Source organism: Salvelinus namaycush, chromosome 34 (genome assembly GCF_016432855.1).
Source record: "Salvelinus namaycush isolate Seneca chromosome 34, SaNama_1.0, whole genome shotgun sequence".
Lineage (NCBI taxonomy): Eukaryota > Metazoa > Chordata > Actinopteri > Salmoniformes > Salmonidae > Salvelinus > Salvelinus namaycush.
The window spans coordinates 12,709,841-12,725,537 of NC_052340.1; the positions used below are offsets into that span (position 1 = coordinate 12,709,841).

Sequence of the window (15,697 nt, forward strand, 5' to 3'; positions counted from 1 at the left end):
ATACATAGGCTCTGTCTGTCCATGAACTCTGACCACACTGGACAGTTATGTGCATCGCTCCGTGCTTAAATAGAAATCCACTTAGTTCCACTGAGGGGCAACACATGATACAGCAGCACAGTCCTACAGTTCTCTCTCATTTGGACAGCAACATTATCATTGTGTAGTTGTCAATGTTCCAAAATCATTGCCCCCATCACTCCCATTGATTTGTAGCTAGTGGTGGCTGAAGTTAGCTGAAGTTTGTAATGGCTGTTTAGAGAAAACAGAACTATGGATTATATGGATGTGCATATTTCCCATTCAAGACGATTCGATACGTATCTAGATGGACTCCGATATGATACAGGAACGACATGTTTTAGTTTGAAACGATTCAGTGCGATGAGAGAACGTTTGTGTGTGGTGTGTAAATGATGGATATCTATGGTGTATGTACTATGTAAGCACCTGAGCAGAGCCATCAATGAGACCAGGATTCTACCACCCCACAACCAGATTATGGGGGGCAATGTAGACAGTTTTTTGTCCCCCTACTTTGATTCTGAAATCACCATCACCCACTAATGAAGTTGTCATTTTTGCAGATTAAGTGTTTGAGCTAGTAATGTATCAATATTTCTTGTTTCTAAATTAGCTATGACATAGCCAATGAAAATATAGCACACCTTTGGATTTCACCCACAATTCAAAATCAAATAGTTTTGACCTTTTGGAAGTTTTTATGGAGTGATCTTCTCTTCTCCTCTTCGGCCATGCAGTGCGCCTCGCACATGTCATTGCTGTCGTCTATATGAAATGATCAACTTTATCCTGTATATCTAAGAAAGTTACCATATACTTTGCATTCAGAAAGTATTCAGACCCCTTGACTTTTTCCACAGTTTGTTACGTTACAGCCTTATTCGGAAATTGATTTAATAATTTCCCCCCCTAATTAATATATACACAATACCCCATAATGACAAAGTGAAAACAGTTTTTTTTTTATGTTTGCAAATGTATTAAAAATAAAAAACAGAAATATTCAGACACTTTGCTATGAGGCTCAAAATTGAGCTCAGGTGCATTCTGTTTCCATTGATAATCCTTTAGATGTTTCTACAACTTGATTGAAGCCCACCTGTGGTAAATTCAATTGACTGGACATGATTTGGAAAGGCACACACCTGTCTATATAAGGTTCCACAGTTGACAGTGCATGTCAGAGCAAAAACCAAGCCATGATGTCGAAGGAATTGTCCATAGAGCTCCAAGACAGGATTGAGTCGAGGCACAGATCTGGGGAAGGGTACCAAAATATTTCTGCAGCATTAAAGGTCCCCAAGAACACAGTGGCCTCCATCATTCTTAAATCGTTAAATGGAAGAAGTTTGGAACCACCAAGACTCTTCCTAGAGGTGGACGTTCGGCCAAACTGAGCAATCGGGGGAGAAGGGCCTTGGTCAGGAAGGTGACCAACAACCCGATGGTCACTCTGACAGAGCTCCAGAGTTCCTCTGTGGAGATGGGAGAACCCTCCAGAAGGACAAACATCTCTACAGCACTCCACCAGTCAGGCATTTATGGTAGAGTGGTCAGACAGAAGCCACTTCTCAGTAAAAGTGACATGACAGCCCACTTGGAGTTTGCCAAAAGACACCTAAAGAACTCTCAGACCATGAGAAACAAGATTATCTGGTCTGATGAAACCAAGATTGAACTCTTTGGCCTGAATGCCAATCGTCACGTCTGGAGGAAACCTGGCACCATCCCTACAGTGAAGCATGGTGGTGGCAGCATCATACTGTGGGGATGGTTTTCAGCTGCAGGGACTGGGAGACTAGTCAGGATTGAGGGAAAGATGAATGGAGCAAAGTACAGAGAGATCCTTGATGAAAATCTGCTCCAATGCTCAGGACCTCAGACTGGAGCGAAGGTTCACCTTCCAACAGGACAACGACCCTAAGCACACAGCCAAGACAATAGAGGAGTGGCTTTGGGACAAGTCTCTGAATGTCCTTGAGTGGCCCCACCAGAGCCCAGACTTGAACATGATTGAACATCTCTGGAGAGACCTGAAAATAGCTGTGCAGCGACGCTCCCCATACAACTTTACTGAGCTTGAGAGGATCTACAGAAAAGAATGGGAGAAACTCAACAATTTCCCCTTTAAATGGCGTTGAAATCACTGGTATGTTTGCAGCAAAATTGTTAATGTTATTCGGGATCCTTGGGACGTCCCTACCCTAAACCATGACCCTAACCCTGACCCCTACCCCAGTGTTTCCCAAACTCGGTCCTTGGGTCCCCATGGGGTGCACGTTTTAGTTTTTGCCCTAACACTACACAGCTGATTCAAATGATCAAAGCTTGATGATTAGTTGATTATTTTAATCAGCTGTATAGTGCGAGGTCAAAAACCAAAATGTGCACCCCTTGGGGTTCCGAGGACTGAGTTTGGGAAACCCTGTCTTACCATAACCATAACCTTAACCATTCTAAAATTTCAACTTCAGATGGGGTAGGGACCCCCCCAGGATTCTGGACCTCAGGGACCGCAGCAAAACCATCATAACATCCCAGACACTATACGCCTCCTAGACCAGTAGAACTCAGAACGAGGTCAAAGGTTAGGCCATTGAATCCTCACACCATCTCACTGGCCAAATATCCACCAAAACAAGTACACAGGAGTTCACTTCCTGTCACAGTATATTGATTTTAACCTAGTTGTTTAGCCTAGATACTAGCCTAGGTGTTGAGCAAGTTATCAGCTGTGTAGGGAGAGAGCGCAGACAGACTGCAGGTCAGCATAATATAGTTAATATTGAAACAAAAACCATGACATTAGGAAGGTTGCATTCAAGCTGATAAATTCTGCTCCTAACCATCCCTATCTCAAATGACATGAAGATTATGGTTCTCTTGATGCCTCTTGATGCTGTTTGTGTCTTGTAAAACTGTGTGACGTCGCATGCTTTTTCGGCCTCGTTGCCAGACAAGACTTTTATTCTCCAAACCGTTTCTCATGACATGCACACAACAGCACTCACCTTCTGTAGGCTGGTCGGGTTGAGTTGATTTTTGTCAATGATCTTTATTGCAACCTGAAACGTCGAGAGACAAATCATTACGATCAGTGATATCAAAACAGTGATATATGAAAGGGCATTTTAATAGATCCCAAAGCTCAAACTCTAAAACAAACCAACAAGCTATAATTCCCCATAAGTGGCTTAACAGCGTGGTTTGTCTCGGTCAAAGTGTGAGTGAGACTAAGACTGTAAATGTATATGGTTCACTACACACTGCTCTCCACATGATCCCATTCCATGTTATTAGGTTGAACTTTTAACAACCCTGTGGAATTATGCACCTAAAAATGTGGGCTTTATGGGCTAACGTTACATTATGTTTACAACTACACTGGCCTTAAAAGTCATGACAGACTAGAAGAACAAACCCAGTCTTGTTCTTTCCAAAAGTTTCTCTAAAACTACAACTACCATCCATCCCTCCCACATGTTCCATGCTCTCACCACAACCAACCTGTCAAATGGCCTATTACAAACCTCATTGGCCGTGTGCACTATTCCTACCAGCCTAACCCCATTCTTCAGTCAAGTACCCACTTCTCTACCCCAGCCTCACCCCTCAGTCTAGCCCATCCACACCACCAGCCCAGTCCAGTCTCACCTCTTTGCCCGTCAAGATGTGCCTGGCCAGCTTGACCTTGGCGAAGTTGCCCTTGCCGATGGTCTTGAGCAGACGGTAGTTGCCGATGTGCGGCTGCTCGTCCGAACACGAGGCGATAGAGTTCCGGCATCGTGCTCCGAGTGATCTGCTTGACCAACCAGTGCTCTTCTCCGAGCGACTCGTCGAGAGAGAGGTATGCTGGGAAAAGAGAAAGGGGTCATAAACAAAATGCAAAATCATCTAGCTGCATCGCATCTTGACATCAATGGTGTGAAATCACATTCTCTGCCAATAAATGATTCTAGAAATCATACAAGCGATTTAAGCAGACATCAGCTAAGAAATTCTGGTGAACTAGAACCCCCAAATGTCTACACGTCTGAAACTACCAAAGCCAACATTTATAGAGGGCTTAGTGGAATGGAATTGTTAATGTCGAGTGTTGAGTGGCCATGAGTAATTCATCAAGGTCTGTTGTGAAAAACCTGTTAATGCTATTAGAGAAAGCTATTGGGCTGACAGTAAATACTGAGCAGTGCCAAGCTAGCTAACAGGCTAACACATTAACACGTATGGGTTAGCAGTGGCTCATGAGGCCTATGGAAGCCAAGGAAGGCAGCTAATCTCATTCCACCCCACATTGCTGGCATTCTTCACATGCATGCTCCTCTGAGGTCATAAAATAGAGACGGGTGGCATGGTGCAACTCAGCATCTCCTAATCGATCTGCTCTGGAATGCCCGACACCACACTGTAGCGTACGGCGAGCTGCGTTCGCACGCCAACGCGACAAGGCGGCTCAACATTCCTCCTACACGGTGCCCTGGCTCGATGGGTTACCCATCGCAGCATGTTCCAAGTCAACAAAGCATAAACGGACAGTTTGGATAACACAATCTATGACAGCATTTGGTTGAATCATTTCAAATCCCTAACGACGTTTAGAGAATAGTTTGGAATAGAGTCACAGCATGGTGTTCCTGAAGCAACAGTGTCATTTCAGAGAAATTACACTTCCCAACGTAGTATCAATAATGACCTTATGATACAGTGCCAATGCAGGAGCATTAAGACAAAGAGAGGGAGGAGAGAAGGGAGAAGTGGAGGGACGAGGTAAAACTATTTTTAATCAACTGAATAATTTAGGCGAGGTGTGGTGAGGGAAGGGAAATGTGGGGCCCGTTATGGAATAGGGCAGGAGAGATGGTGGTTTCTAAGATATGGCCTTTTTCCTTTCCTAGTGACTTTACCGTGACCTTATTTGAAAAGATCACAGTGTTCAAGGTAAAGAGGGGAGGAAAAGTCGCTGAGGAAAGAGGATTGAGTTTGAATGAAATATAAAGCATGAATGAAGTAACATTTTAAGGATTTATTTATCCATATTTATTGAGGAACTCACTACAATGAAGATAATGATGATTTTGTGGTATTTAAATCGTGTTAAGCCAATGCTTCAGAGAACGTCCCGAAATTAGTTTAAACTGTCAAACCACGTCATTATATTTTGGCGGAGTTATGACGACATTAATCAACAACGCTGCCTCTACATGCTTGGCTAAAGAAGGTAGGTAAGGACTGATAGAGCGTCCTTCCCTTGTTCAATACATTTGAAAGCGGTTTTCCTTGTTACCTGTCAAAAACTTCCAGCCTCAAATGACTATTCGAATGCACCCAGAGAGATAGACGGTGAGATTGAAAAGAGATGCAGGTGGGGTGAGGCCCACGATCTCATCAGTAGCCCTAAGCACAACTAGTTCCCAGCTTCACACCACAGCCATGTGGTAGGCTAGCATAGGGAAGGCATAGTGTATAATAGAGGTCAACCGATTAATCGGAATGGCCGATTAATCGGGACCGATTTCAAGTTTTCATAACAATCGGAAATCAATGCTCGAGTCGCATTCAAGACACCAGAACATCCGAATATGTGGGATCCAGGAGGACACTGAGAAAGGGGAACGCACTGAATTTGTCTCGGAGCTGATACCGGCATTGCTGGGGAGTGAACACTTCAAAACGGCCATCCTGATCGACCGCGCACACAGAGCACAGGCAACGAAGCCGGCCAAGGGCGGGCCACCAAGGCCATTCATTGTAAGGCTGCACTATCCCCACACCAGGGATCTCATCCTCAAGCTGGCTAGTCAAAAGTTCCCCCTTAACTACAACGGAGCCAGGGTGTCTTTCTACCCAGATCTTACCTTGGAGGTGAGGAACCAACGGAAAGAGTATGATGAGGTACGCAACAAATGCAGGGCGGCCAACATCCGATATGGATTCCTCTTCCCAGCCCGGTTTAAGGTGACAGTCGAGGGATCAACACGTACGTTTGACAACGCAAAAGAGGCCGATCTGTTCTTGACAAGCAAGCTCCCCGGCTGAGGATACAGAACGGCTGTGCCAGCAGGCTAAATGGCCAAATACAGGCCAGGAATGTGTGTGAATTGAATTTCCGGCCTATGTCTTTTCGATCAGAAGATCAGAAATTGGGACTTATATGATAGGTGAGATGTTGTGGCTAATATAGCATTGTTTGGCATGTCATGTTTTAGCGCCACTCACCCCCTAACGTGAGAGTTAAGTTAAGTGTTATTTAATATTAGTTTATATGCGGAGCATCTATAGACGACGAGTTAGTTCAAGCTTTATGTCTAGACACCCTAACGTTTGTGTGTTAGCCAAGGAGTGCTTCGTTTGGGGAAGTCACTCAGTAAAGGGACGGGAGGGCGGATGGGGTCTGTGTTTTATGTTCACGTTTATTAGTACAGGTGGCATGACAAGCTCCCGCACGGCGGGACGTTTTTCTTCTGGGTTTTGTATGACAGCAGCAATTTGCTTTAAAATAAGAAATGCCACATAGTGACCGAGCACAGAGTAGACCAGGTGGAATAAAGATAGTCAGCTGGAACTGTAATGGATTAGGGCATGTCGTGAAACGAGCTAAGGTTTTTTCTCATCTTAAATCACTGGGTGCTGACATAGTGCTTCTTCAAGAAACTCATATTAAACGCTCCGCGCAGGCCAAGCTACGAGTCGGCTGGATCGGTCAGATATACCAGTCTAACTTTGATGCAAAAGCGAGAGGGGTAGCAATCCTGATAAGGAAAAACATTCCTTTTGTTTACTCAACCTCGATTTCAGATCCTAATGGTCGGTATATTATTGTGGCTGGTACACTGAATTCAAAACCAATAACCTTGGTCAATTTATATGGACCCAACTTCGATGATCCATTATTTTTTCAAAGGATATTTAAGGCCATACCAAATATCTCGGATACAAGTGTTATTGTTGGAGGTGACTTTAACTGTACGTTAGATCCTCTTTTAGATAAACAGCTATCAAGGTCACTTCAACAATCAAATGCCAGTGTCTGTCTAAATACATTGATGACAAACCTTAACATTGTCGATATTTGGAGACTGACGCACCCAACAGACAGGGATTATTCTTTCTTTTCATCAGTTCATAAATCATATTCCAGAATTGACTATTTTTTGTTGGACTCCAAACTAATTTCAGCAGCTGAGTCGGTTACCTATCACCCCATTCTAATTACGGACCACTCTCCTCTGTCCATGGTGCTGAAACTCGACAATATGTCGACAGGTCGGCGACCGTGGCGCTTAGACGCATACCTGTTGAAAGATGAGGCTTTTTGTCAGTATTTGAAGGAGCAGATTGCCTTTTTCCTCAGTACTAACGACACGGGGGATGTTGACGACTCCACCCTTTGGGAATCTCTAAAGGCTGTGATTAGAGGTTACATTATTTCTTATACATCAGAGAGGAAGAAACGTGCCAATACTAGGCTGAGAGAAATTGAAAGAGAGTTAGGGGAACAGGAGAACGTTTTTAGGACAAATTCCTCGTATACAGTCCTTGAGAAGATCACAAAGTTAAAGTATGAATACAATACCATCCTTTCGAAACGGGTGGGCTCTTTACTTGCTAGAACGCAACAAAGTTATTTTGAACTGGGGGACAAACCACATAAATTATTAGCAAGACAGCTAAGGCATGTACAAGCATCTAGAGCTATTCACAAAATAAAAGACAAGAAGGGTAAAATAGTAACAGATCCGCAGGACATTAATAAATGCTTTGCACAGTTTTACTCAGAGCTATACCAATCAAAATGCGATGCTACTGATCCACAAACTATGGAACGCTTTCTCGCTGAATGTGAACTTCCTAAACTAGACAGGGGGGCAGCTGCCGCACTCGATGCAGGGATAACCTTAGATGAAATTAACACAGCGATAGCACAATTTCCAAACAGCAAGGCCCCTGGGCCCGATGGATATGTAATAGAATTCTATAAGAAGTACTGCGCTAGTCTATCTCCACTTATGTTGCGAATGTTTAAACAATCAAAAGAAAATGCCAAACTCCCGCAAACACTGTATGAGGCTACAATAGCCCTGATCTTGAAAAAAGATAGAGATTCCATGGAGATGTCGTCGTATCGCCCCGTGTCGTTACTCCCCATAGAAAACAAGGTGTTGACAAAGATATTGGCAAACCGATTGAAAAAATATATTTCCGACATCATACACCCTGACCAGACAGGTTTTATCCCGGGCCGACATATATACTACAATTTGAGACGCCTTTTCAACGTAATGTATCATGATCATAAAGTTGAGGCAGTGGTAATAGCTCTTGATGCAGAGAAGGCGTTTGATCAGATTGAGTGGAAGTATATGATGTCGGTTCTGGAGCATTTCGGATTTGGAAAGGAATTTATTAATTGGATAAGAATTATTTATGCACACCCAATGGCGTCCGTGGTGACCAATCAGGAAATGTCGCAGTCATTCCGCCTGTTCAAGGGGTGCCGACAGGGGTGCCCTATTTCGCCTGCTCTCTTCGCTATAGCCATGGAACCCCTTGCTACTCGCATTCGGGCATGTGCCGATATAGCTTCTGTTAAAATAAAAGACACACAGCACAAAATTTCCCTATATGCAGACGATGTTCTTTTGTTTTTGTCCAAGCCTAAAACTTCTATTCCACCATTACTTAACTTGATAAACACATTCGGCTCCTTCTCTGGCTACAAGATAAACTGGCAAAAAAGTGAGTTGATGCCAATATCACGGCCTGTGGATATGCAATTTCTGCAATCTACCCCGTTTAGAACAGTGAGGGACAAGTTCACAAGCCTTGGCATTGTAGTGACAAGAGACCTTGACCAGCTATTGAAAGTGAATTGGGACATGAAAATATATCAGCTTAAACAAAATATAGATTTCTGGAAAACTCTGCCTATTTCCTTGGTTGGTCGTATAAACGCTATTAAAATGGTTGTCCTACCCAGGTTTCTTTACCTCTTCCAATGTCTACCCAATTTCATACCACAAAGCTATTTTAAGAAACTGGATTCAATAGTAACTCCATTTTTATGGGATAACAAGGCAGCCAGAATTTCAAAGAAGCATTTATGCAAGTACAAGATAGAGGGGGGCTTTGGCCTTCCTCACTTCAAACTGTATTATTGGGCTGCTAATCTGAACATTGTGTCTTTCTGGAGGGAAAGTTTACCTGCGATGAGACAGAAGGATATGCCTTCATGGCTTTTGATCGAGCAGGCCTCCTGTCAACGTTCCTCACTCCCTGCACTTGTTAATAGCCCATCATATGTGAAAAAAGCCACTTATGACTCCAATCCAGTCATTTGTCATACGCTTAGGATCTGGAAACAGATTAGGGATTTTCTTAACATACCCACTGTTTACATAGACAGCCCGATTAGCCTGAATCATGCTTTCCACCCTGCATTGGATGATGTGGTGTTTTCACAGTATAGGGAGAAGGGGCTCACAACAATTGGTAATTTATACATAGACGGTCAGTTAGCTTCATTTCAACAATTACAGGCAAAGTTCAACATGCCAACAACACATTTTTTCAGATACCTCCAAATCAGGAATTTCTTAAGGACACATATCCCACAGTATGGCATGAAGCCAAATAGTCCTACATTAGATAGCTTGATCCTTGTCAAACCCCATTCAAAAGGGTCGGTCTCTAGACTGTATGATGTGCTACAGGCCCACATAGAGGTATCCACAGACACCATTAAAAGGGCTTGGGAACAAGAACTTGGTTCAGAAATCTCAAATGAGGACTGGATAGAAGCTCTCAGGAATATAAACCACAGTTCAGTGAATGCCAGACACAACCTTGTACAGTTTAAGGTGATACACAGGTTACACTACTCAAAAGTAAAACTGCATAAAATATTCCCGGACACCTCACCACTGTGTGAGAGGTGCAAGCAGGAGGAGGGGACGTTGACCCACTTATTCTGGACATGCCCTAAATTACATGCTTACTGGGTTCTCATTTTTGATTACTTATCTAAGGCCTTTGATAGAGTTCTAGCCCCAGACCCATTGATCGCTCTGTTTGGTACAGTTGATGGGAATAACCAGGAGGGGAAAGCTGTCTCTCTTTGTACTCTATTAGCCAAAAGGCTCATATTGCAATTTTGGAAATTGGAGACTGTACCTACCTTTGAAATGTGGTTACGGGATTTAGGGAATGTAATCCATATGGAAAAGATTCGATACAACACCTCCAATAGAAGTCCATTGTTTTACAAAATATGGCAGCCGATACTGGATAAATGGTCTAGTCCCGCTTCATAACTGGGCTGACGATCTGCTGCTACTCTGTGCTGTACTCCACTCAATATTTATTTTTGGCTGAACTACACTGCTTGTAATGACTATATGCTGTCTTCTTATACATGTACCACCTAATAGGATTTTGTTTTATTTTGTGTATGTGTGAGTTAACTTTTGTTTTGTCCTCTAAACTGGCCATCCCATCCAACAGTACAATGAATGTCATTGTTTGTATTGCTGTCTTTTTTACTTTATTTTTATTGGAAAATAATAAACATATTATAAAAAAAAAAACAATCGGAAATCGGTATTTTGGGCGCCGATTTGCCGATTTTTTTTACACCTTTATTTAATCTTTATTTAACTAGGCAAGTCAGTTAAGAACACATTCTCATTTTCAATGACGGCCTAGGAACGTTCTGCCTCGTTGAGGGGCAGAACGACAGATTTTTAACCTTGTCAGCTCGGGGGGTCCAACCTTGCATTGATTACATTGCACTCCACGAGGAGCCTGCCTGTTAGCGAATGCAGTAAGCTAAGGTAAGTTGCTAGCTAGCATTAAACTTATCTTATAAAAAACAATCAATCAATGACTGTCATTGCTCCAATGTGTACTTAACCATAAACATCAATGCCTTTCTTAAAATCAATACACAAGTATATATTTTTAAACCTGCATATTTAGCTAAAAGAAATCCAGGTTAGCAGGCAATATTAACCAGGTGAAATTGTGTCATTTCTCTTGCGTTCATTGCACGCAGAGTCAGGGTATATGCAACAGTTTGGGCCGCCTGGCTCTTTGCGAACTAATTTGCCAGAACCTTACGTAATTATGACAACATTGAAGGTTGTGCAATGTAACAGGAATATTTAGACTCATGGATGCCACCCGTTAGATAAAATACGGAACGGAATAAACGTTTTGTTTTCGAGGTGATAGTTTCCGGATTAGTCAAAGGTATATGGTTTAGAGAGAAATAGTCGACACATTATAATTCCTGTAATAACTTGCGGCTGAATTTGAAAGGGGTTCCTTCGTTATTTTACCGTTCATGTCTTCCATAGAGAATGTCTTGATCTACTTCAAATAAGGTCTGTGTTTGGTGCAGGCTTAAACCGCCTCGACGTTTTGATACCCGTGTAAATCTCACTAGGATAAGGTAACGTTTGTCAACATATTTTCATAAATCCACTCTACATTTTTTTTAAATCTTCGCTTATATTTAGCCAATATTGATCAGAGTTACCTTGTCCTATGGATATCTACAGTTATAAAATTGTCACGGTGATGTAAGCCTACACGAAACACAGACCTTATTTTAAGTGAATCTAAAAATATCCTATGGAATAAATGAAGGAACCGCTTTTCAGATTTTGCTAGGCGTCATGGGAATTATGACTCGCACTTTGGTTGTCAATTCTTACCATGCCCATTATTAAAATAGGATTTCCTGCATATAGAAATTAAAGTTTTTGTTTTCAACATTCATCACAGGTAACTTAAACTCTATTTTTATTCAAACAGTTGAGAGTATTTGTCTCCTAAGCAGACTCTTCAGTATCATTGTCACTTCAGAGCTGTGTGCGTGTGTGTATTTATGTATTATATTAAGTTAAAATAAAAGTGTTCATTGTTCATTCAGTATTGTTGCAATTGTCATTATTACAAAAATGTGTGTGTGTGTATGATATATATACAGTATATATATATATATTAATTCTTTTTTTTATTTTTATAAATCGGCCGATTAATCGGTATCGGCTTTTTTTGTCCTCCAATAATCGGTATCGGCATTGAAAAATCATAATCGGTCGACCTCTAGTGTATAATAATGCATACTGTATAACCTTCAGACAGAATAGTGCACCCTAACTCCCAGGAAAGATCCCGCTGCCTGACTGAGACAGTCTTTCTTTAAAACACACGCGTAGAGACACCAACACACACACGCGCACACAGAATGCTATCATAAATGTGCAATGCACACGCAAGCGCATAAGCCTTAACCCCAGATCAGCACATCAGGTGAAACAGAGCATTTGGTGCTGCATCAGACTACTCTTGGCAGAGCCCTTTCATCCCTTCCCCATCCCTCTCTCTCTCCCACCCTGCCGCAGTCAGGTTTATCACTCCTCTCATCCACCTGTTCCCATGTCGTGTCCCTCGCTCGTTCGCTCCCACAGGAAAGAGGAGAGCTCCTATTGGGCATCGCCTCCGACCGAGCCCCTATGTCCCGCCTGCATCCCCATCTCACTGGGTGTGACAAGCCCTCAGTTAGCCCTCTCCCCTTCATCTCCCCCTCCCCTCCCCCAAAACAAATCAATTAGTCTCTCTCTCCTCTCCTCTCCACACCCGACCCCGATCCCCTTGTGTCTAGTGTTGCTTACTTCTCTCATTTTCAGCCAACCTCACAATCTGGGTTCTCTTCTCTTCTCACCCCTTTCCATTTGACCCTTTCAAGGAGAGCCCATCGATTCTCACTCTCTCCGTCCAATTGCCACGTCAATGTATTCAGATAGTGGGATGAAGTCTGAGGGCAGAGGGCTGAGTACGAGATGGAGTCGCTGATACATACATAGACAGACTGGGGGGCAAGACTAGAGAGACATGAATGTGTGTTGTAGCAGTTCAACAGAGCAGGGTCACAGACAGGTCTTGGAGGTGAAACTGAACACCACAACAACAAAAAACGTGAACAAGAAAAAAACAAGTGACTCTATGCATGTGATTTTTACTTGTTTGTTGCAACAACAATGTTCTGTGTGGGCCATGAGAACCCTGGAGGGCGAAAGCCAGAATAATCAAGTGTAAGAGATTGGATCCGTTTGAGTGTAAACAATAGGGAATGCATAGAATCGCAAATGTTCGACAAAATAACATTCAAGCAGCTGAAATAAATGGAAGGTCCTGCTGGGTCAAACCATAATTAGTCATAGTCAACTATAGAGAAAGAGATACAGGTTATGTCATAGCACGCAACTATAACTACAACAACAGGAGGTGTGATATGATAACACAAGTACACCCAACAAGTATGCCATTCTCTCACTCTCTCTCCACCATCTTCTTGTAAAGGGGTGGCAGGTAGCCTAGTGGTTAGAGCATTGGGCCAGTAACCGAAAGGTTGCTAGATCGAATCCCCGAGCTGACAAGGTACAAATCTGTCATTCTGCCCCTGAACAAGGCTCAACCCACTGTTCCTAGGCCATCATTGTAAATAAGAATTTGTTCTTAACTGACTTGCATAGTTAAATAAAGGTTAAATAAATAAATGAAAGGAAGTACAGAGCTGGTAAACAGAGAAAGAATTTCAGGGTCAAGGCTACACCTCCTAAAGAGGAAAGTTGTCATGACCCAGTCATGTAATGGCAGCCTGGAGGCACACTCAGTTTCCTGTGCATCACTGGGTGAGGCCATCCCTGAAATACTAGGTCTGTATGGCAACCTACAAGTTATGTACAAAAGCCTGTAGCATAGGTTAGCATGATTGCTAACCTATATAAGTCATTCTAATAGACTACATGGCAATCTCTACCATTGTAGTCAAATGTGAACCACTTCCGTCTGAGTAAGGCTGGTTTGTGTCTATCTTTGCATTGGATCACATGACTGGTGTGCGGCAAAACAATAGGAGGGTTGAGGATGGGTCAAGGTTACAACATCCTGTCCTTACACAATGGCCTCCCCCCCATGACTTCCTCTCTCTGCCTGTGATGACAGTTTTTCAGGCTGGATATGTCCATAGAGTAGAATCTCACTGTAGCCTCAATAAAAATATGATGGTATAGGAAGTGTTACCAATGACAAAATCTATGTCCCTTGTACAAATGTGGATAGTTGGAATGTCTCTGTTCATAAATGTCTGATATATAGCCTAGCTAGCACCCATCTAACAGGAAGTTGTGACCGTAGCCAGCGCCACTTACTGTCCTGAAGAGCACATGACATGCCACACTGTCACATGTCATACAACTGTGCAGTGTTTCCTAGACTGGTTGACAAGGAAATCCAGCTTGGTTAAAAAACAGAGTGTGAATAAGACAGCGTCCAAAACATATTATCCCAATAGAACCAACATTAGGCTACTTTATTCATTTGCACCAAGCTACTAGCTACATTCGGACAGATCTTTTGCTATGTCGTGCAGAGGTCAGACTCTGAGCTGGTAAACTGTAGTTTCTTCTGCCAGTATCAATCCTCTTCAATAACTTTTAGCTCTACAGCAGTTACATTTCAGTACATTTTCAAATAAAACTTGCTTTGCTGTTAATCCAGAGCGTTTACTGAACGTTTGGAAAATCCTGTTGTGTTGGTTGAGGGCAGATTAGTTTGCAGCAATGACCTAACATGCTCTATTCTTTGGGAGTCCCAGACAGTCTGCTCAGCTGCCTGCCTGTGAATTCTACAGCATGACTCATGACTGAATGAACTCTCCTCAGTCAGTCCAGTCGGTAAACTACCACTGGGGTTTTTACCAAAACCATGAGCAACACAGCTGAGAAGCCACTGGGGATAATGGCTTCAGAACACTAGAGACACAGCCACTGCAGCCGGTGTGGTTCACAGCACAAGTCTCACCTTGGCGTCAAACAAAACCTTGAAATGTAAAGACCATATGCTTATGGCAAAGAACAATACAGCAGGAAAGGTCCATCCCCTCAGGGCTTGGAACCTAACCAATACAATGTTAGAAGAAGAACCGAAGATGTGGATGTTGATTAAGACAGCCCCCCGCACCTCTCTGATTCAGAGGGGTTGGGTTAAATGCGGAAGACAAATTTCAGTTGAAGGCATTCAGTCGTACAACTGACTAGGTATCCCCCTTTCCTTTCCCTAAAGCTATCGTCAGGATCATTCAATCCTAAGTATATCTCAGCAACCGAAGAGGTGAGAAGTCTTTCCTAAAGGTATTTATATGAAGAGCAGAAGAGAATGCAGGTCAAACTTGAGTAACTTAACAATCTGCCTCTAAGAGTGCCTGAAGCTTTCTCGTTCAGTACTTCTTCAACAAATATGTTCTAGAACAAAATGGCCTTACACAGACAGACAGACAGACAGACAGACAGACAGACAGACAGACAGACAGACAGACAGACAGACAGACAGACAGACAGACAGACAGACAGACAGACAGACAGACAGAGAGAGAGAGAGAGTGTATCTCGCTTTCAAAGCAGGAAATGTTCCATCTCTCATATGATAAGCCTCTATACAAACTAAGCGAATAACAGATACAAATCCCAGGTTTGGGGAGTTGCACTCACTGTCATTTAACCCATTAATTAAGAGTGACAGGGCAGACTCCCTCCTTCCTTTGAAGTTAATTTGTATCATTGCAACATGTCTAATAATCCCCCACACTCATAGGCATGTGCTAGTGCAC

General features: G+C 42.8%; 1 protein-coding gene across 1 annotated transcript in view; it reads right to left on the reverse strand.

The window, feature by feature from the left end:
- Nucleotides 1-15,697, reverse strand: part of LOC120028690 (MAP/microtubule affinity-regulating kinase 4-like) — a 62,326-nt gene that overhangs the window by 33,279 nt on the left and 13,350 nt on the right. The window contains exons 2-3 of the mRNA XM_038973918.1: nt 3,679-3,876; nt 3,036-3,089 (exon numbers count right to left, since the gene is read on the reverse strand). Coding sequence (XP_038829846.1) covers nt 3,036-3,089; nt 3,679-3,876 — 252 coding nt within the window. The remainder of the gene's footprint in view (nt 1-3,035; nt 3,090-3,678; nt 3,877-15,697) is intronic.